The sequence below is a fragment of the Musca domestica genome, unplaced genomic scaffold, assembly GCF_030504385.1.
Source record: "Musca domestica strain aabys unplaced genomic scaffold, Musca_domestica.polishedcontigs.V.1.1 9, whole genome shotgun sequence".
Classification (NCBI taxonomy): Eukaryota; Metazoa; Arthropoda; class Insecta; order Diptera; family Muscidae; genus Musca; species Musca domestica.
In genome coordinates this window covers 22,221,320-22,245,327 of record NW_026712435.1, presented here as the reverse complement: position 1 = coordinate 22,245,327, position 24,008 = coordinate 22,221,320, and the positions used below count along the sequence as shown (strand labels likewise).

General features: G+C 38.4%; 1 protein-coding gene across 12 annotated transcripts in view; it reads right to left on the bottom strand.

The window, feature by feature from the left end:
* The window catches only part of LOC101889956 (uncharacterized), a 414,061-nt gene that overhangs the window by 159,591 nt on the left and 230,462 nt on the right, over positions 1-24,008 (bottom strand). For 9 of the 12 annotated variants that reach the window (XM_059131782.1, XM_059131781.1, XM_059131786.1 and 6 more), the window contains 2 exons: positions 11,917-17,925; positions 8,758-9,045 (listed from right to left, as the gene is read on the bottom strand). In XM_059131782.1, coding sequence (XP_058987765.1) covers positions 8,758-9,045; positions 11,917-17,925 — 6,297 coding nt within the window. The remainder of the gene's footprint in view (positions 1-8,757; positions 9,046-11,916; positions 17,926-24,008) is intronic. The other 3 variants (XM_059131785.1, XM_059131788.1, XM_059131784.1) reach the window with 2 other exon arrangements.

Here is a 24,008-nt window from a genome sequence, read left to right as displayed (position 1 = left end):
ACGGACCCATGTTTTTTTTTGGGCCCATTCCAATCGACGAGGCTTGTCCGTAGGCATCATTGTTCTAGGGGACCTCTCAACACTGGCTCGTACGGTCGACTTTTATATGGCCTCTTCGGATTAGAAAGAGCCTTACCAGTCGAAAATTTTTCGTATAAACGCTCAATGGTGTTCTTAGAATGCGCACTTATTACATTTTTTAATGTATTAAAAGCACGTTGAGTTTACACAATTGACTTCTTGTAAATTTCAACTATTTCAGAGCGCTCGCGTGGCATGTATTGGTTCATGGCAAAAATCTGCTTGGACTGATGCTTCAAACGCGGTATATCATTAATCGATGTGACATCTCTGCCAAATGGGTCCGTCGAATATTGGCAACCCTGTATAACGGTACCCCAGATATTTGGTATTTTGATGATAGTAGCCAAATTTTTCAATGGAATTTTCTGAAAAACGATAAGAAGTTCGTTCTAGGTAATTTACCTCCTGTAAGTGAATTGGCTTTATAGGTCCACGATATCGTATAGCCTCCATACAACGGCACCCCCCAGGTATTCGGTATCTGGATGATTTTAGGGACATTATTCCCCGGAATTGTTTCAAATTTCTTATTTGAAGTTCCTAATGGGTACTACAGCCTGTGTCAAAGGAGTGTTTTTGTTGTTTATTCGTATAGCCCCAATATAACAGTACCTCCCTATATTCGGTATTTCAATGATTTTGACGACATTATTCACCGGAATTGTTTCAAACTTCGCATTTGAAGTTCATAATTGGTGCTGCAAGCTATAATAGAAATTTGATTATGCAGGTCCACGTCGTCGTTAGCCCCATATAACGGTACCTACCTAAATTCGATATTTTTTGATTGTAACGGCTTTATTCACATCGTCTTTAAAGTTCGTACTGGGTTTTACAGCCTCTGATAGAAAACTGTCTATGCAGGTCCACGTCTTCGTATAGCCCCACCCTATATCCGTACCTCACTATATTAAGTATTTTGATGATTTTAGCTAAATTATTCGCAGATTTTTCTTCAAGTTTCGTATATGAATACTGTAATGATCTATGAAAAAAATTTGCACGTCTTCGTGTAGACCTGAAATATAACGGTGACTTCCTATATTCGGTATTTTTAAGATTTTATCCGAATATTAACGAATTTTATTTTTTTTGAAAAATTCTAAATTCGTATTTGAATATTGTAATGGCCCATGACAAAAGTTGCACGTCTTCGTGTACACCTCAAATATAACGGCGACTTCCTATATTCGGTATTTTTAAGATTTTATCCGAATATTAACGAATTTTATTTTTTTTTTGAAAAATTTCCAAATTCGTATTTGAATATTGTAATGGCCTATGACAAAAGTTGCACATCTTCGTATAGACCGCAAATATAACTGCGACTTCCTATATTCGGTATTTTTAAGATTTTATCCGAATATTAACGAATTTTATTTTTTTGAAAAATTTCCAAATTCGTTCCAAATGGTGGAGGGTTTTCAAGGTTTGACCCAGCCGAACTTACTTAGTTCAACTTTCATAATCTGCTGGATCTTGCACGTAATAAATTTTTGTGGAAGCCACATTTTCAATATAATTAAAATTAAAATTGAAGTCCCCTGGTAGTAAATTGTCTATTTAGGTCCAGGTTTGTCAATATAGCTGTAGTATTTTTGTGATTTTAGCCGCATTTTTAAAAACATTTTTTTTAATCCTTTCCTTCCTTTTTACACATATAACATATACGAGTCGAAAACTATGATTCGGAAATTATAGATATATTTTTAAATGTTTTTTTTTTTTCCAAATGGTGAAATGTATCTAATGCCTTCTCAATTTTAACTGCCTTTTCACTCGTTTAGATTCCAATGGATTATTCAAAAATGTTCGATGTTTATATTTTATGTGCAGTGATTATATTATTAATTATAAACATATTTTATACATGTAATTAGCATTCATTTCGAAATTAAATACAATTAGTTAAAATTCAATTCACCAACTAACATCCACATGGATATTAGGAAACTACAAACTCGAAGGGAAAAAAGTAGCATCCCTTCCATGTTCTATGCTAAAAGGAAAAACCCCTTAAAAGTGATAGGTGTTTATTTTCATTATCCGCACAATATTGTTATATTAAAACAAATAGACTATATAATGTTTACATGAATCATGTTCATTGTTATTGTTATTAGGCATTAGCACACAGGCGGGTAATATTAACATTGTTCCTCTTTTTATTACAGCCAACCACAAAACAAAAACAGCAATTGGCTTATTTTGTGGCGATGGCTGGCTGCCTGCTGCCACTATGAAAATTAAAAAAAAAAAAAAAAAAAAACAAGAAAAATAAGGAAAACAAGAAGGGACTCATTTTCTATGATGCCGAGAGAAAATATAGTAGACAACGGGGTATCTTATATTTTTTTCACAAAGTTATTATACATAAAGAAAAAATATAATGATAAAATATAAAACAGACTTTATGACGGCAGGGTGTTTGCGGATCGCAAAATGCCTGAGTTGTTTTGTTGGGTATACAATATCATTAAAAGATGGAAAACCCCTCCTCCACCCCCATAAGGGGTTTTCACGTTGTTTTACCGTTTTACCGATTTAAAATAAACTGCGTTCATAATAGACTTCATGAAATTAATTAACGTTAAACAAGGCTAATGAAATGATAATGTCCCTTTTAGGAAGGAAAGTCATTAGGTAAAATATGATATGAATATGGGATGTTATATGTGGTTGCTGATGCGGTGGCCGGAAAATCATTTTTGAATCCTTAATTTTGATAAAAAATGTTGTGAATTTAGCGTGTAATTTGACCTTAAGGAACTTCAAGGATTTTTTAACGAAAAGAATGTAGATTAAATTAAATACAAAGGAAGACTTGTGGAAACATCAATACAAAAGGTAGTACCTTCTTATCCAATCCTTAAATAAGTGGACTGGAGAAGCCACATGTTAAAGGCTAGGATACGCATAATTTTAGAGTCAAATTTAAAGTAGTATTTTCTAGATTGTTTTAGCATTTTTATACACTCCACCATACGTAGTATGGAGGGTATATTAAGTTCGTCATTCCGTTTATAACTCATAGAAATAATCTGTCCATCTGTTGTAATCACGCTAGAGTCAAAACGGATAAAAATAGGAAGTTAAGTCTTGTAGGCAGGTCAAGTTCGAAGATGGGTTATATCGATCCACGATATCGTACAGCCCACATACAATGAATGGTACCCCCCGGTATTCGGCATTTTGATTAATGCAGCCAAGGAGTTGTTTCTGAGTACTTTACCTCCTAGAAGAGTATTGTTTATACAGGGTGGGCTAAAAAAACTGCAACAAAGTCAAACGCCACAATTTTTTTTTTAAATTTTATTGAATGAAAGCAAAAAAAAATGTCGGAAATAAAATCAAATTTAACAATAAGTTTACACCTTTGGCACGAATTATGGCCTTCAAACGGCCAATGAAGCCGTCACACGCTGCCCGAATGTTGCTCTGCGGTATTTTGGCCCATTCCCGGCGAAGCGCTTGCTTGAGGTGATTGATACTCTGGCATTTTTTAGTGCCAACCTGGCTATCCAAAATACTCCAGACACAATAGCCCAACGGATTGTTATCCGGAGATTTTGGTGGCCATTGTGCACTGGAAATTAAGCGAGGAGCCTTATTTTGTAACCCTTCTTGAGTGGCGCGTGCTTAGTGCGACGGTGCTGAGTCCTGTTGGAATGTCCACACCATCACCATAACCGGCGCTTGAGTTCTGGTGGCTAACCGAAGATGAACATTTTCAGCTGACCTCTTTGGCAAGTAAACACGATCATTTTGTTTGTTTACAAACTGCTGGACAACGAATGTTTCCTCATCGGAGAAAACCACATATGGCAGTTCACCACTTTCGGCTAAGCGAAGCAGCTCTTTAGCTCTTTTGAGTCTATTTTCTTTCTGTTGCGTTGTTAGTTCTTGCACTTTTTGGAATTTCAATGGCTTTACCCCCAGCTCATTTTTTCAATATTTGCCGAATGGAATATTGCGATATGTTCAGCTCGCGATCCATTTTTCGAGCACTGAGACGCGGGTTTCGATCAAGTCGCTTCTTTACTTTCGAACCATTTCTACTGATGTTGCTGTTTTCTTCCTTCCACTTCTTTGACGTCGGGCTACACTACCAATATCACAGTATCGGTAACGAGCGATGGTACGAGACACAAAATATTTATTCACATATGAATGCTGCAGTGCTCTAACGATAGCCACTTGTGGTTTTCCAGCCAAATATAAAGAAATCACACTATTACCCTTGAATTCCATCACGAATAACTTTTTTTCTGGAAAATACTCACCAAAATGCTATTGTACGCTTGAAAACAATATAATAAGCTGTCACTGGAATAATTTTAACAGCCGTCGGACGAATGGCTTAGATATGATAGCAGGAATGTTGCAGTTTTTTCATCTCACCCTGTACATATATATTCTTGATTCTAAAAAGATTTAGCCCTGTCCGTCTGTTGTAATCAAACTAGAGTCAAAGCGAATAAAAATAGGAAACTAAAATTTTGCACAGATCAGTCTTTTGTCTGCAGGCAAGTCAAGTTTAAAGATGAGCTATATCGGTCCACGATATTCGGTATAGCCCCCGATATTTGGTATTTTAATGATTGTAGCCAAAGAGTTCTTTCTGAGTACTTTACCTCCTGGAAGAGTATTGTCCACGATATCGTATATCCCCCATATAACCTCCCTATATTCGGTATTTTGATGATTTTAGCTACATGTTTTTCAATGGAATTGTTTAAAATCCATGCCCAAAAAATCTTTCTAAGCACTTTGCCCCCCTAGAAGAAAATTGTCCATATAGGTCCACGATAGTCCCACATACAACAGTGAACACCAATATTCGATTCGGAGTTGTTTCAAATTTCGTATTTAGAGTTTGTAATGGGAACTACAGTCTATGACAGAAAATTGTCTATGAAGGTCCACGTATATTGGTATAGCCAACATATAATGATATCTCCCTATATTAGGTATTTTGATAATTTTTTTCAAGTTTCGCATTTGAATATTGTAATGGCTAATGACAAGAGTCGAGGTATATACCGTATAGAGGCTACATTCGGTATTTTTAAGATTTTAACAGAGTTTTCAACGGATTTTAGGGTTTGAAAATTGCCTAATTCATTCCAAATGGTGGAGGGTATTTAAACTTCGGCGCCGCCGAACTTACAGCTATTTTACTTGTTTTCTCCAAATTTTTCGATTAGGTAACATTTTTTAAATCATTTTTTCATTAACATATTAGCTCACCATAATTGCAAATACATTTAACTTACCTAAAAAGAAAAATGAAAAAAAAAATAATTAAAAAATGAAGAAAAATTATTCTAATATTATTATTATCATACAAAATGAAAAGATTTTTACAAAAAACATGTGGCAACATATTATCCAAAGAAATTGTTATGTTATGAAATTAATTTTGTTTGTTGGAGTAAATTAACGCATTCGCATCCAAGATGCATTGGAGAATTGTTTAGTACCTTGCTTTTAAGGTACAGGGTTGTCCACATTCGACGGACCCATCTGGCAACGCCATTACTTTTTAAAGAGATGTCACATCGCTTAATGACATACCACGTGTGAAGCGTCAGTCCAAGCAGATTTTTACCATGAACCAATACACGACACGCGAGCGCTCTGAAATAGTTGGAATTTACAAGAAGTCAATTGTGAAAACTCAACGTGCTTTTAAAACATTAAAAAATGTGAGAAGTGCGCCTTCTAAAAACACCATTAAGCGTTTATTCGAAAAAATTTCGATTGGTAAGGCTCTTTCTAATCCGTAGAGGCCATATAAAATCGACCAAGGCGATCGGCCGAGAATATCGCTGCCGTACGAGCCAGTGTTGAGAGGTCCCCAAGAACATCCCAAAAACGCCGTTCTCAGCAGTTGGGCATGGCTCGGTCCACTTTATAACGGATTATTCGCATTAACTTGCATTTGTTCCCGTACAAAATTCACTTGACGCAAAGAATGTTGCCTGCGGACAAGCCTCGTCGATTGGAATGGGCCCAAAAAAAACATGGATCCGTCGAATATGGGCAACCCTGTATTAATCTTTATTTTGTTACCTAACAGATTGAGCAAATCCCCCCTTTACCACATATTTTGAAAATTTCGGATTCGAGAATCATTGGAATCCTTACATTTTAGGAATAAAGTGACTTCAGATATATAGCAGACTAGCAAGTGCCCGCTACTTCATCTGCGAAAAGTCTACCTTAAAATTTTAAATTTATTCCGATAGTTCGTGTTAGGAGGAGGGTTTTAGTAAAACCATTGCACAATGGACCCACATCCAATTTTTCTGTCCAAAACTATTTTAACGTCTTTTCATAATATATATTGGCCACTACCATATCTAAATCCTAGAAACCAGTAGTGACCTCAACATAAAATTTAGTACCATTTAGTACTTTTCGAACAATTATAGTAGGTATTCAGGAATCCACCTTCTTTTCTCAAAACTATACACCAATAGTAGCCTTCATATAAAATTTCAAAATTCTAGCTCAATCCTAAAATCCAATCCCAAATTTATTTCCATACTTTTCGTACAGTTATACTACGAATGTCCAAAACCAGCTTCTTCTCTCAGGCACATCTTACAATAGTGACATCTATATCCAAATTCGGGATGTCAGCTGTTTTCCTTCACACAAAATCACATTTAGTACTTTTCGTACAACTATAGTAGGCACCTCCAAAACCACCTCCATATCGTAATTTCAGATACCATCACATCAAAGTTCATGATTTCAGCTCTATTCCTTCACTCAATACAATCAAATGTAGGGATTTCAGCTCTATCCCTTCACCCAATATCCAGTTGAGTAAAATTTACAACTATTTGTACAACTAAAGTACGCATTTCCAAAAACCACCTCCATATCTCAATTCCAGATACCACCTGAGGCCTCTATATAAAATTTCAGGATTTCTGCTCTCTCCCTTCACCCAATACCCAATTTAGTACCACTTAGTACTTTGCGAACAATAATAGAACACATTTCCTAAAACAGCACCAAAACTCAACCTCAGATACCAACAGTTATCTAAATATCGAATTTCGGAATTCCAGCTCTATACTTTTACCAGATTTAGTACTTTTTGTACAACTATAGTACGCATTTCCAAAATCACTTCCATATCACAATTCTAGAGACCTTAATATCAAATTTCGTCTCTATCCCTTCATCCAATACCTAATTTAGTAGTACTTAGTACTTTTCGAACAACTATGGGACACATTTCCAGAACCGCCTCCAAATCTCAACCTCAGATATCAGAAAATATCAAAATATCAAATCCCCTCAACAAAGATCATATTTAGAACGATTAAATTCTTTCCGTACTACTATAGTACGCACATGTCAACCCTAAAAACGGCCACATCGAAGAAAACGACAACATCAGAAGAAATGGTTGGAAAAGTAAGGAAGCGACTTGATCGAAACCCGCGTCGCAGTGGCCGAAAAATGTCTCGTGAGCTGAACATATGGCAATATTAAATTCGGCAAATATTGAAAAATGAGTTTGGGGTAAGGCCATTGAAATTCCAAAAAGTGCAAGAACTTACACCGCAACAGAAAGAAAATAGACTCAAACGAGCTAAAGAGTTGCTTCGCCTGGCCGAAAGTGGTGAACTGCCGTCCATGGTGATGGTGTGGGTCGCCATAACAGCCGAATGTCGCTCTCCGCTTGTTCCATTTCAGCAGGACTCAGAACCATCGCACTCAGCACGCGCCATCCAAGAATGGTTACAAAATGAGGTTCCTCGCTTCATTTCCAGCGCACAATGGCCACCAAAATCTCCGGATACCAATCCGTTGGACTATTGTGTCTGGAGTATTTTGAAAAGCGAGGTTGGCACTAAAAAATTCCAAAGTGTCGATCACCTCAAGCAAGTGCTTCGCCGGAAATGGGCCAAAATACCGCAGAGCAACATTTGGGCAGCGTGAGACGTTTTCATTCGCCATAATTCGTGCCAAATGTGACCAATTCGAACAAATCTAAACTTATTCTAAAATTTGATGCTATTTCCGACATTTGTTGCTTTCATTTAATAAAATTTAAAAAAAATGTAAAAATTATGACGTTTGACTTTTTTGCAGTTTTTTATCTCACCCTGTATAATTATCGTAGGATAATTAAAATGGATATTTAAAGAAACAATGTACAATACTACACAAATTTCAAAATCTTTTTCGAATTCTATAACAATTATAATCTCAGGTATAAATAAATCTGATCAAATTAACATACGCTGTTGCTCCTGAAACATCCATCTAATTGTAAAGGACATAGGCACGTGAACATAACTTCGAGTCAAGTTCCTTTCAATGCTTGACTGCAAGTACACATTTCCATTAATGGAGAAACGACACAAACACACTCGAACATTTTACAACATGGACTGGGGCATTGGGGAAAACTAGGTACTAATAGTGATGATACGGGGACGTGGATAAGCAATTAATGACCTATCGTTATACACATCACCGTCATCACCACCATCATCATCATCATCTTCGTCATCGACAAGTGCACATGATGAACAACACACTTGCAGGCAATATTGGTTGTAACAGTTGCTCGATTACAGCCGGATGAACACAGCAACAACAGCAACAACAACATAAAACATGTTTTTGTGGTTGCGAACATACCTTCAATAGAGATATATGGCCGAGGCGAAACATTATCAAATGAGCGATTAATAACAGATGCCGGAGAATTGACCATTTCTGCGGTCATGTGGCAATGTTGCTGATCAAAATGCTGATATTCTTGTTCGTTGGATGATGACATAGTTGCCGATGGGAGATTTGATTTCAACATTCCCGTCGTCGTGGATGTCGTCGTTGCAGCCCTCCTCTGTGATGGCTCATTTTTATCATCGGCATCAGTCAGACTAGGCACACGGTTGTTGTTGTTCTTGTTTATTTCCAATACTACTAAAAATAGATTCAAAATATGTTGGATATGACTAGGTGTGGGGGGGGAGTGGCAGGGTGTGTTGGAGATAGCCCTCATTGTGTAATAGAGGGCAATTTATGTCAGTGTCACGAGTCATTTGTGTATTATTGGCCTTGTAAATTGTCATGCTGAACATGTAATAGTGTGCTCGATATTTATTAATTTCGTTCCATCATTTTTTTTCAGAACGATATCGATGAGATGTTTACATTTTCTCAGGAATACGAGAGCAGAAATTTATCTGCTTGTGGCGTATGTCGTGAGTGAATATTGGAGTTTTCTCGAAGAAGTCAGCGCATAATAGAAATATACCATCATTGTACAGAATTATGGCTGTTTCTGAAGCGTTTAATATTTCCACCAATTATGTTTAATTGGAAAGTATTTTAACTATGGAAAGAAGGTCTCATACCTATAGAAGACACATTGAAGATTTTCTATCTATTGGAAACCTGTGGACGGTTTAATATCTATAGAAGACTTATTGGATAGGGTCTTTCGTTTATAGACGAAATATAGAAGGTATTCTATATAGAATAGGAGAGCTATACCATGCCTTTTGTCTATTGAAAATTAATATGGAGGCGTCATACCTATAGAGGACATGTGAGGAAAATCGGAAGGTGTTCTTTCTATAGCAAAAAATGCCCTTGGTCATATGGCTACAGAGGGTATTTATCATTTTATACCACAAAAATGTTTGTCTGCCTATGGAAACCAGTATCCGATTTATTTCAAAATTAGCTAAGCGTTAAATTTTTGCAAAGAAAAGATCGAGTTCTGAGAGTAAAAATATCGGTTAACTCCTTTTCGTACCATAAAGTGTGCAATTTTTGTTTAATTTTCTTCAAGCTTTGCTTATCCCAAAAGGGTACCAAAAAATCTCACATGGATTCCCAAAAGGGGTCGAAATCCTTTAGTTCTCTTTAAAGTTCGCATATTGCAATATTTCAACCTACATTACCCCTACACCTTTTTTAGATTGTAATTTGAATCATTCGAACTGTAATTCGAATCATACGAATTGTAGTTCGAGAATTCCAATTGTAATTTGAATTATTTCATTTGTAATTCGAATTATTCCATTTTTAATTCGAAGTACTCCAACTGTAATCCGATTGTGGTAGGTATCCGTTATACTCCATCATCATACCATATCTTTTGTTGATAGAAATATTGGAATGTGTCGAGTTTAAAAGGAATCGGATGCTCGTTTCGCGTTTTATGAGCTTCATGGATATTCAAAGCAATGAAACTTTTGGAGAAGGTACCAGATGGAGTGGCCCCACCTTTACAGTCTTCACAACAGATCTGTGAATAACAGAAATATTGAGATGTGCGAAACTTGAAGACAATCAAACTCTTATTTCGCATTTCCTAAAGAAATGTAATTATTTAAAATTTGTATCCTCTGTGGTGGAGGTACTAAAGAAGTGGGAGGATATTGTCCATTTTTTGTCCACATGAGGGTTTGCGAAGTTCGTGGAATGCAAAGGGTATGATGTCTTTGTGCATTTCTTTGTAATAGGGAGAAGGAAGCGAGATAGACCCATAGTTACTTCTGAGTATATTCATAGAATCACCTTCTGAGCCAATTTATGCATGTCAGTCCGTTTGTCCGTCCGTCCATGTATTCTTGTGAACAAAATGCAGGTCGCATTTATTATCCAATTGAGATGAAATTTTCTACAATAATATATGTTTGGCACAAGCACGAACCCTATTGAAATTGGTGATAATCGGATCAGATTAAGGTATAGCTCCCATATATTTTCAACTAATTTCGTGTTAATTGTGCAACAAATGACCAATATAAGTCCAAATGGCCTGAATTTTATCACATCCAACCGAATTCAGTCTAGAAGCAAGTACATCAAATTAAGTGAAAATCGGTTCAGATATAGCTATAGCTCCTATATATGTTTCATCCAATTTGGTGTTGAAGTCCCTCAAATTCCTAATATATATTATATTTCCTAATATATATTATATTTATAAATTAGTTCCTTCTGAAACCAAACTATAACTGCTCTAAGGCCAAATGTTGATTGGTGGCATGATCTACTTCAAGTAAATTCTTTTGCCACGGGATCTCTTTTTAATACACATAGTGGTGTAGGGTATCATATAGTCGGCCCCGCCCGACTTTTGACTTACTTTTGACTTACTGGTCCTTACTGGTATGCAGATAAAGTATTGGATAAAGTATAAGAATGGACTACATCTGGTACCTCACACAAATTTTAAATTTTCCATACCCTCTGAATAAAGTTGACATCTCAGTTTGATTATAAAATCGACTTATTTACTTGAACGATAAAGCATTGAAAACCCCGCGCGTATTTTCTCTTTATTTTCATCTGACAAGCTTTGGTAAAGGAACGACCATCTTACCACAACAAATGCTGGAAGATTTCGTGGAACACTGCTGTGGACCGATCTTAGTGTTTCCACTTTTAATGGCGTAGAGCTTCCGCTCCTGATGAATTTCAATTGAACATTCATCAAAGAACGAACACAAAAATTCTTCCCTTTGCCCTTAATGGATATTGAAAATCAGATTTGTTTTGTTTTTTTTTTCGAACTGCTGGCCTATATTTAAACTTTGGTGCAACATCAAAGTGTTTGTAATTTTCAACACGTACACGCAGGAGATATCATCGACAATACTTGATATCTGTTAGGCGTTGTTGCAGTTCGGGTTGTCACCTCGTTTGGCCAATGTCACAATGACAATGTTTCCAAGTGCTGAATAACAGAGTGCGTGAGTGTCTGTATGTCGGTGTGTGTGCCGGTGATGGTGGTGTTGGTGGCTCGACTGAGTGCATGTGCATTCATATGTGTGTTACCTCCATGTCCTGTTGTATCGAATGTATTAATACATTGTAATTCTTGTGATTGGTCATCCTTGTCATCTGTTTCAAATTTGCGGTCTGCATTTGAAAATGATGTCCTGGCATTTTTGCTACGTGCCGTGCTGATTGGAATATTTGACGACTCGTTTTCGGGAGAATATCGTTTTACGGTTGAGTCCGTGACCATAACAGCGGTGGCAGTTGCTTGTGGAGGAATGGCGACTGCATGCACCAAGAGACCAACATTTTGACCTTCCACCTGTGGCACGTATGATACGATTGCTGGAGCATTATGTTCTTGTGGAGCTGTAGTTGTTTTATTGTGGCGCCCAACAGGTGAGGGCGATTGTATTGATGCCATTTTTTCCGACCAATTTGTATGCCCGGCATTTAACCCGGCAGGGGAAGATGCTCTGGATGTCGCCACATGAGCTTCAATTAAGGCTGAGGGATATTTACGCATTGTAGATGTAGTTGACAAATCGTCAAATGCTGGTGGAGGTGGGAGGACAGCATTTAGACCCAATGGTGTGTGGGCCCTCTGGTTTGGTTCTTGGAACTCGCCAAAATTGTCATCCACAACGTTCAAGCCAAATGGCGAGGCCGAGCGGCTAGGTACATGTGGTTCAATGAGTGCCGATGGATATTTGCGTATTGGCGAAATATTTCGGGTGTTTTTTTCCAGGGACATTGATGGTGGTGGAGGAGGCGGTGGCGGCGGTGTGGGAATTGCCTTAATTGTCGACGTTTGTGGTATGGAATACTTTTGCAATTTATTCTCTAAGCCATCTGGTTTTGCCCAGCTTGGTGAGTTGGAACGTTTAGTTGTGCAATATTCCTCAAATGGGGATTTGGCTCTTTGGGGCGGATAGGGTTCTGCCAGAGGGGCAGGATATTTACGTATGGCATGAATGGAGTCTTCATTAGGGTTCTTGGCGGGTGATTTCGATTTGGAACGTTGTGTGGCAGATGAAGTATCATGAGGCTGCGACTTGGCTTCGATGAAAGGTAATGGTGGTGTTTCTATGTGGGATTTCAATGATTGCCCGGCTCTTACTGGAGATTTAGATTCGGAACGTGGCTGGACATCAAAAGGCGAACAAGATCTTCGAGGAGGATATGGTTCAACCAATGGGGCAGGATATTTGCGTAATAAGTTCGTTGAATTCGCCTCTCTTGCTGGAGACTTGGATGTGGAACGATGCTTGCAGTGAAACGGCGAAACCGATCTACGTGGTGGATATGGTTCCGCCAAAGGAGCAGGATATTTGCGTAATGTTACTGAGACATGGCCTGCTCTCCCTGGGGATACAGATTTCGAACGTTGCTTCGAAAAACTTGGTGACATTGATCTTCGCGGTGGATATGGCTCAGCCAAAGGCGCAGGATATTTGCGTAATGTTTCTGAAACATTACTCACCCTTCCTGGTGATACAGATTTCGAACGTTGCTTCGAAAAACTTGGATCAAATGGTGACATTGATCTTCGCGGTGGATATGGCTCAGCCAAAGGCGCAGGATATTTGCGCAAACATGTGGTGGATTGTGGGGCCACTCTGGCTGGAGACATTGACTTGGAACGTTGTCTGGTGTAGATGGAATCGATTGGAGAAACAGATCCCCGTGGTGGATATGGTTCAGCCAAGGGAGCTGGATACTTGCGTAGAGGCCCCGTAAAATTTTGACTTCTACCTTGTTGCCCACCACGTCCAGGTGATACTGATGGCGTACGTTGTTTGGAGTTGGTGGCATTTGAGCCATCATTTAATGACTTTTTATTTTTGCCCTCAACGAGCCTCAATGGTGGTGAAGGTGTTCTCGGTTGACTTGCCACTTTTGTGTCCACAGCATTTAGGCCAAATGGTGAAGCAGAACGCCTTGCCGCCAAATGCGGTTCAATAAGCGGAGCAGGATATTTTCTTAATTTATCATCAGTTGGCACAAGTTTTGTACAGAAAGGTGGCGGCGGAGGTGGTGGGGGAGGAGGTGTTAATACAGATGACTCCTGCCGCGGTGGAGATTTTTGCGTAGCTTGCATGCGTGATTTTGACGGCATCGTTGATTGCATTTCAACGTGACCACTTGCCATCGACAGTGTTTGTTCTTTGGCTGTTGGTTCCTTTTCTTTGCTGGCTGTTACATCGACACTTTTGCTCTCGTGCCCATGGCATTTTGGAGTGGAGCTGATGTTTGCTTGCACATCCTCCCAAGAGATTTGACGTTCGGTTACATAAGGACTTGGTAGCTCATATGACGACTTGTAAGTGTCACCATTCGTTGGGGTGGTTTTTGGTACTTGCTGGCGGCACTGTTCATCTTCCAGCTTGACACTTTTGTCAGCTATTGAGGGCTCCTTCCCGGGTTTGTGGCTTGGACGGCCAGAGTTCGTTAGTTGTTTGTCATATTTAGGAAATTGCTTATCAGCCATAATGCCCGTTGCATTTTTAATAGCCAATTTAAGACGAGGTCTATCGTTTCGTTGACCGCCGTGTAATGGTGTGCCACTGCCAGGGGCAGGAGCCATATTTTCTGCCGTCTCATCAGCTCCAGTATCCAAATTTCGTGCCACTTTTCGCACGGAATGTGTGACGGCCGCATTCTTTTCCCTGTTTGCTGGCAATTGTGATGATGCAGGTTGATTTAAATTTGATTTTTTGCCTTTGGTGTTGGCCATCTCATCACCTGCTTTATGCTGACGCTGACGAGCTCCATGGCCAGCATCATTATTGGTAGCAACTTGATGGTTGGTTTGTTTGGGTTTGAGCTGTCCAACATCTTTCTTGATTTGGCTATGCTGTTGTTGTTGTTGTTGTTGCTGTTGATTACACTTACCAAGTGTGTCAATTACCTGGTCCAGTAGTTGCTCCTGCTGATGGTATGTCGTTATAAATTCGGAAACTAAATTTTTCCCCAAATCCTTGCTAAGGTTATTTCCAGGCACTGTTGTTGTTCCTGCTGCCATCGAATGACTCTTGGATGTTGGTTTTTCCATGGAAGTTATTAGTTTCGAATTTCCAGATGCGGAACGCTCATGTTCATGTTCCTGCTCCTGTATTGTTTGTTTTAAGGTTATGGCTGGAGCTGGCGTTTGGCATTTTGAAGTTTCCTTTTGACCTACAGCAGTTATGGGTTTGCATTTTTCGTCATTTTCCTGGGAACCTACTGCCACCTTCTGTTGCGGCTCGTCTAATTTGTTTGAGGTTGCTGGCATTTTGTGGCCCTCTCCCCCCTCCTTCTCCTTCTCCTCCTCGATGTGCACATATGATACCTTTTGGGCCTTGGGCCATGTTTCAAATTTAACATCTAACGATGGCATTTGCTTGAGATTATCTATTAAAGGCTGCAAGCTTCTGTGGTCGACTATGTCCAGTGGTGGCTCCTGCTCCTTCAAATGGTCAGTCAACTTATTAAGATCACTTAAAACTCTATCCACTATGGCCATGTTCTCCAGGCCGGGCTGGGGCATTGATTCTTCAATTTGCCCAAATGTTGCTGATAATGATTCTGCGGTTTGCCCTTGTGGCTGGCTGGCAGCATGAGGAGTTGGCTTCACCTCTTCCATGATGTAGGCGATTTTCTTTAAAATCGTTTGTAACGGAGTCTCGGGGGTGTTAAGGGTTTCTGCTTGGTTTCCTCCTCCACTTTTGGTGTCTGACTCAGCTTTTTCGGCAGATTGCTGGTCCTTGGATTGCGTTTTCTCTGCCTGCATGGAACGCTTCAATGCCGTTTTTGCATTTTCAATATATGCATCGATTTGCCTTAGGTGTTCCGTTATGGATTTCTGTATGTGTTCATATTTAGCCGTCAGGTCGGCAATCTCGTTTTGCTGCTGATTTTTTTCAATTGTTTCCGCCTGAGTATCTTTTTTAATTTCATTCGAAATTGATGGCGTCATTTGGGCGTTTGGGTCATGTTCTATGGGCTTGATGGTTATGCTGGAGAGAGGTTTGCCATTGGTGGGATCATAGGGCCCATAGAGGTACTCTCCATCGGTGTAGTAAATACCTTTGTCCTGCTTACCCCCACTTTCAAGGGGTGCATCTTCTTTGGCTCTGGGGGTGGTGGTGGCATCCTGCTTTGCCTTGGTTTTGATTCCTGCCGTTGATGCTGTGGAACTGTTGCTGACATTACTTGACTGCGATTTACGTTTAGCACTGACACTTGTTTGACGTGAAAGCTGTATGCCATTGGGTGTACTTGGCAAGCGTGTTATGTATGTCTCTGGCTCCTCATGTGTGTGGCCTGTGGCGTGTTTGGCATTTGCCTGCTGTTTTGCTGTTTTGTTATGTTCTGCTGTTGGCGTTGGCATTTCTTCGTCTCCTTCTGCTGAGGAAGGGGGCTTTATTTTCATAGATTCCAATTTAAATTTTTCCATTAAATTTTCATTTTCTTGCTTTTCCTCCTTTATGTTGGCCTTTAGTTGGCCCCCTCCTTCAGCCAGCCATTGTTGTATCTGTTCCTCACTGGGTGAGGGCACAATTGTTATGGCTGCCGGTATGTAAGCCACGGTATTGTCTTGTAAATCAATTGAACGTAAATAAATACAGGCATCGTCGTATTTTTGGTTATCCCTTAAGGATGGGGTTGACAACAAATCTTCACCCTCTCGTGGCATCTCATAGTCCAAGTTTATGGGTATTTGGTGGTTTTGATGGCTTTTCATAGCGGATTTTGCCGTTGGCGGTACAGGTAATGGCACATTCTCCAAATCATCAGCCATTGTCTTCGACTTGGGATGATTAAGGGATTTCACTTGTATCTCATGTTCCTCAGCATCGGCATCATAGCATATCTTAATTTCGGTGGCCATTTTTATGGAACGTCTCTGCAGTTTGGGTGAATTTTCATTGGAAGATCGCGGCTTTTGTGGTGGTAATTGTCGGCGTGTATGCTTGACATCTCGACCCCTTTCCAGGGAGTATGATTGGCGTTTGGGATGGTGATAATGGTGGCGAGGATGTAGCTGCTGGTCTTTTTTCTTTGGCCTCAAACTGGGGCATGCTGAATTCAAGTTTTCATAGCTAAACCATTTTTTGCAAGAGGTCAACTGTTCATAGAATTGTCGCCTGGGTTCAACCAAACCTATATCTTCATCGGCTGCCTTGGTTTCGGGATGGGAAAATCCCTTTGTGGCAGGCAGGCTGGTGGTGCGATAGACTTCGTCATCGTCGTCGTTGTTACCTTCTTGTTGTGGCTTTTCTAAAAACATATTTTTAGATTCATTTAATCCAAGTTGTTGTTGTTTATGCTTGTCATCAGATTGCTCCAACTCTCCATTGCAACCCTCAATTTTTGTAATAATCTCTTCATTTGATTTATTTTCTAAAGTTGTTTTCTGCGGCTGCTGGAGGTGGTGGTATTTTTGTTCCTTAATGACATCTTGTTTTTCAGGTACCTTTGTTCGTTGTTCCCTGCACTTGGTTCTGCTTGATTGGTGGCCTGTTGTTTGCGGTTGTTCCTGGGCTCGTTGCCGCCTTAACCTCACCTCTCTGGCGGTGGGTTCAATTATCCTGGTGGGACTATTGAATTTTTCTCGGATCACATCGATGCCATGACGTTTACAGACGCTTTCGTCAAATTGTAACGCATTGTCAGTGGATGAGCTGCGAACATGTTGTTGTTGTTGTAGTTGTCGTAGATGCCGTTTGTCCATAGCATTCCCAGAGTGTATTTGTTCGTCGTCATCATCATCATCATCATCATTGTCACCGCCACCATCACCATCACATTCAATTGCATCAACTTTATCATGGTGACTTGTTGGTGGCCAGCTGTGTTCACGTTTATGTAAATTTCTTCGTGTTGCCAGGCGATTTATCTTTAGGACCGTATCACGGTCTATCGTTATGTCGTGCTGATGGCTCAAGTACTGCGTTTTGATTTGTTCCAGCTGCTGATGGTGCAATGGTGTGTGTGGCCGTTCCTGGTAACGTTGTCTCGAACGGCTCTGTCTTTGGTTGGGTTTGTCATTCTTAGCTGTTGCCAGTCCTGTTGTAAATGTTTCTATGTCCGTTCGCCATTGGATATTGTTGAGAATTGTGGCGGAGGATGTATGTGTGTGTGGATACGGGTTGTTTTTTTTTTTTTGTAATTGTGCAATGTTGTTGTCGAGTTTCGTCAAGGTGTTTTTGTGTTTTGTTTTTTTTTTTGCCATAACCATTTGTCATTCGGGAGCAAAACAATCACAAACACGTAAAAGAAAAGGACATTAGAAACTGTTTTCATCTTCTTTTTTTTTGCTTTTGCTTTTAAATTTGTTCACATTTAGCTGAAAAATTGTTTTTTGTATTTTCTTCGCTTTTTTGCTTAGCTTAGAATATCTTGAGGACATTTTACGATCGTTATGGGAAACATTTCTTATATTAATAATCTGCAAGTAGTACATACATAAATATTTTATGTTAATGTCAGGACTTAGAGGAAGACTGGAGTGCGACACTTAAACACAATCAGCTACATATTTCCTTGAAAAGCTTCAACAGTTAAATAATTATTTACATGTAACACATTTTGTTATTTGTTTTTAGTAACATTTAAATGGGGAAGGAAGGATGCAAACATAATTCCTGAGCAGAGAGACATTTTTATTACGAAAACAACGGGGTATACAATTTTCAAGAATTTTGCTTGAAATAGTCTACATCACTGTCAGACAAAATTCAATAGAAGGCATATGTATCGGCGTTTTGAAAGGCAATCTAAATGGAGCGGGACAGTTTCCCCTCTCTTCGACATTTTTGGAAATTTTCGAATTAAGATTCTCGAAATGTTGTCATCTCAAATAATACATTGGAATATTTTGATCGAGTCACCAAAAAGAGGTATATGGACTACTTCTGGTCTACACATTTATCAGATGTAATTCGAAACATTTTCATTGTAGTTCGTAATATTTTATTTCATGTACGTCCGTCTGTCTGTCTGGCTGGCTGTTGCGAAGGGAGCATCCGCGTATTATTATCGTCAAACTTAGATTGAATTCCGAGATGGGAAATCTCGGTTCACTCCTCTTGGTAACTACACTACAAAAGGTCAAAATTTTTACAGAAAATAATTTTCCCTATGCAACAAGGATTGATTACCCAATTTTGTTCAAGTTTTGCAAATCCCGATATTTATAGCAGTGTTTCGTAAGGTGAGAAAATTGACAATATCGACCCACTCCATCATGTACCTTCACACAAAGAGCCAAACTTTTGAGTAATTATAGCTCTTATAAAATACGGATCAGGTATCCGATTCTGTTAAAATTTCACACATTCCAATGTTTCTATTAATACATAATAAGGTATGAAGATGGGAAATATCGATATACTCCTTCTGGAAACTCCTCCACAAAGGGCCAACATTTTGAATAACTATGAAGCTCATAAAACGCGAAATGAGAATCTTATTATTTTTTAATTTGGCACATCCCACTATTTCTACTAACACAGCATCTGGTGCGAATATTGAATGTCTCGGTCCATTCCTTCTGGAAACTCCACCACAAACACGAAATTAACATCTGATTCCATTCAGACTTGGCACATCTCCATATTTCTATAAACACATTATCTCTTATAAAGAAGGTAGAGATCGGACCATTTCTTCTGGTACCTCCCCCACAAAGGGTCAATGTTTTGAATATCCAAAACGAGCATAAAAATTCTCTTAATATTTCACACAAACCATTATATCTACTAACTCAAGATCTGCTGTAAAGATGGAGTATATTCTGGTACCTACGCCACAAAGGGTTAAAATTTTGAATATCCATGAAGCTCATAAAACGCGATGTTATCATCCGATTCTATTCAGACTTGGTCTCAATATTTCCATCAACACGAGATCCGTTATAAAGCGGGTAGAGACCGGACCATTTCTTCTGGCACCTCGAACAAAATACTCAAAGAAAGCGAAACAAGCATCTAACTTTCTTCAAATTTCACACATAAACACAGTTTTGGTCAAGGGTCACAATTTCTATAACTTGCGAAACAAGTCACCGATTCTTAACAACTTGCTATATCTAAATATTATCTAAATAATTCTCTCAATCAGATCCTGGGATGAAATATATGATTTGACATAAAATTCCATTAAAATGTTAGATTTTTATACCCTGCACCAGATAGTGGTCAGCATATTATTTGTGCACTTGTTTGTAACTTAGAGAAGGAAGTGAGTTAGACCCATACTTACTTTTGATGATCTGCATAGAATCACATTCTGGGCCGATTTATGCATGTCTGTTCGTCCGTGTGTCTGTCCAAATTACAGGTCGCATTTATTGTCCGACCAAGATGAAATGTTGCTCAAAACATTTGTTTGGTCCAAGGACGAGCCCCATTGGAGATAATCGATACAAATTTAGATATAGCTCCCATATATATCTTCGCCCGATTTGCTTTTCTTTGTTCACCTAATGTGTAATATTAGTCCAACTAGGTTGGAATTTAAAACATGTAACCAAATTGGGCCTGGAAAAAAGTTAGCCGAATTTGGTGGAAATCGGTTAAGATATAGCTATAGCTCCCATATATATTTTTTTCATCCGATGTGTTAATTCTGTCCTCCACAGCCGTAATACAGGACATCTCAGGATTACTTTTGTCAAATTTTATCGAGATCGGTTCAGATTTGGATATGGCTCCAAAAAGTATCTTTACTTGATTTCATGTTTATTGGACATAAAATGGTTAATATAAGCATGAATTGAATGGATTTGGATACCGACGATCGAATTTAGGTTAAGATGTAGCTATCGGTCCCATATATACGTTTCATCAGACTTCGTATTTGGTGTCAATTACCAGATACAGCAAAGAAATACCTCTGCTAAATTTTGTGGAGATCGGTTCAGATTTTGATATAACTCCCATATTTATCTCCACCCGATTTCACGTTTATTGTGTCTAAAAAGTGTAATATCAGCTCAAATAAAATGGATTTTGACGAATATCGGTTCAGACACAAATGTCACCGTCAAATTTAGTAGAATACGATAGAAGCCTGTCATATATTAGTTCCTTTCAGCTTTAAATTATAACTGTTTTAACGCCATAATAGGCATTCAAAAAACGATCGTAGTTGGTATGTTTTTATTCACCATAAATTCCCCATAAAAAACGTTCATTTGTTATATTCAGCTCTACTATATATGCAAAGTGGTATAGGGTATCAAAAAATCGGACCAGCCCGATTTTGGCCTTTCTTTACTGGTTTTTATACCGTCCACCATAGTACGGAGGGGATGTTAAATTTGTCAATCCGTTTGTATATATATTCTTGATCAGCTAAAATTCTATGTCGATCTAACGATGACAGTCCGGCTGTCTATCTGCCGTCTTGTCTCTGTTTAGGTATAGCCCCCACATAAATGTAGCTCCCTATATTCGGTATTTTGCTGATTTCAGCGACATTATTCGCCGGAATTGTTTCAAATTTCCTATTTGCAGTTCATAATGGGTACTTCAGCCTATGACAGAGAAGCGTATATGCAATTTGGATTTTCTAAAAACAAATTACAGCTTACGACAGAAAATTGTCTATGCAGGTCCAGGTCTTTGTATATCCCCCATATATCGGAATCTCCCTATATTCGGTATTTTGTTGATTTCAGTGACATTATTCGGCGGAATAGTTTTAAATTTCGTATTTGAAGTTCCTAATGGGTACTACAGCTTATAACAGAAAATTGTCTATGCTGGTCTAGGTCTTCGTATAGGTTCTAAATATCGGTACCTCCCTATATTCGGTATTTTGATGATTTTAGCGACATTATTCATCGGAAATATTTCAAATTTCGTATTAGAAGTTCATAAGGTCCAGGTTTTTGTATAGCTCCCATATAACTGTACCTCCCTATATTCGGTATTTTGCTGATTTTTGCGACATTATCTACCGGAAATGTTTCAAATTTCGTATGTGCAGTTCATAATGGATACTACAGCCTATGACAGATTGTATATGCAGATCCATGTTTTTGTGTAGCACCCATATAACGGTACCTCGATATATTCCGTATTTTGCAGATTTCAGGTTTCAGCGACATTATCTACCGGAATTGTTTCAAATTTCGTATGTGCAGTTCATAATGGATACTATAGCCTATGACAGAGAATTGTATATGCAGATCCACGTTTTTGTGTAGCACCCAACGGTACCTCCCTATGTTCGGTATTTTGCAGATTTCAGAGACATTATTCACCAGAATTGTTTCAAATTTCGTATTTGAAGTTCATAATGGGTACTACAGAATGTGACAGAAAATTGCCTTTGCAGGTTCACGACTTCGTGTAGACCCCAAAATAACGGTAACTCCTTAGATTCCGTATTTTTAAGATTTTAACTGAATATTTAACGGATTATATTTTTTAATTATTTATTAATTATTATTATTTTTTAAATTAACAACTTCATTCCAAATGGGGGAGGGTATTCAAATTTCGACCCGGCCGAACTTTTTTTTTAATTTTGCCCATACCTATATTTTTAGCCGTATTAGATGCAGTATGAAAATTGAATACTTCGGTCGACTATATCGGGTACCTCACGCACATTTTAACATTTTCTTAAAACTATCATATATCTACCATATAAAGTGAAGGAAGTAACCGATATAGTCCAAACCTGGCACGTCGCAATATTTATATCATATTTATCCGATACGAAATGGACAATATTGGATCATTCCAGCTCCATAATTTGAATAATCATAGCAGAAGTCAAAATATATTTACATAATCGAACATTTGCAGAGGGTATACATCTGTCGGAAAAACCAACTGATACTTTTTAACATGTTATTTGTTACAACTAGCTCTTCTAAATTTGCACAGTGGTGTGGGGTATCACATAGTATAGCACGTCCGAATTTGTTTCTTTTTTTGCTGGTTTTTATGTGTACAAGCACTCGCTCATAACGGTTCCTAATTTTTTATAGCATTTACCTTCAAACAACTTTCCTATTTTTAATATTTTCAATTTTACTTCAAATTCCTTTCTCAATGAAATGGATCGCCAATTTTCATTTCATGATACATATTATTCATGAATTTGTTTTTTTTTTAATCCTTAAATTGATCCAATATCCGCAAAAAATCGTAGTTCGCTGGTGTAATAACAAATAACACACAAAAGTACTTCCAGGCGTATGCTTCATTTATTTGATGGACATGTATGTGTACACATTTTCCGTATCATATATATATATGTATTAGATTTCTGAAGGGTATGTATGAATGTGACTGTGAGAAGACTAGAATGTAAAAAGAAATCCACACACACAACTAGTGTGAATTTTATGAAACGGAAGACGCATAACAGGTTTCATAAATGACAGTAAATAAGGATAAACCTATTGAGATGAAATGAACCCCAAAAACGCAACAATGCGTGCGTGTGTTTGTGGTGGTGGCTGTGTGTTTCCATTTTTCAAGAAACTAAAAACCTACAAAATGCTGCGGACGCAGATAGGTTCAAACCCCAAAACTAAGCAAAAAAAAAAACTTAATCAATAAAAGGAAAATGTAATTGTGCTATAAAACGGTTAAATTCCACCGCCATTACAACCGCCATAACCACAAAACCTATACGGCCTATTGCCAAAAACGAATAGAGACCGGGAGAAAGACAAATATATGACGAATCCCTTTTTCAATATATATCTATGTGTTTGTATTGGTGTGAAAAACTGCGTATTCTTAGAACGGTGAAGATGAGAGGGGGAGTGGGATGTTTAAAATTTTGTGTGCTCTACGAAAATTGTTTCAGTACGAACAACAAATACGTGGGGGAGTAACATCGACGAAGAAATCATGTGATACCCCCCAACCAATACACTCGCAAATGGATATTTCTTTTGAATAAGAATTAAAATAAAAACTATGTTAAGTTCATCCGGCTGAATTTCTAAGGAAATACTCAAAAACATTTCAAGTAGATTGGAGTGTAACCAACAAGAGGACCAAACCACTGAGGAGTGCTTGTGAGGAATAATCGTTGATAATATGTCGGTTATGCCGAAACATCTTATGGACCAAACCACTGAGAGGTTGTTGTAAAGAAAAATCATCGCTAATATGTCAGTTGTGCCAAACATC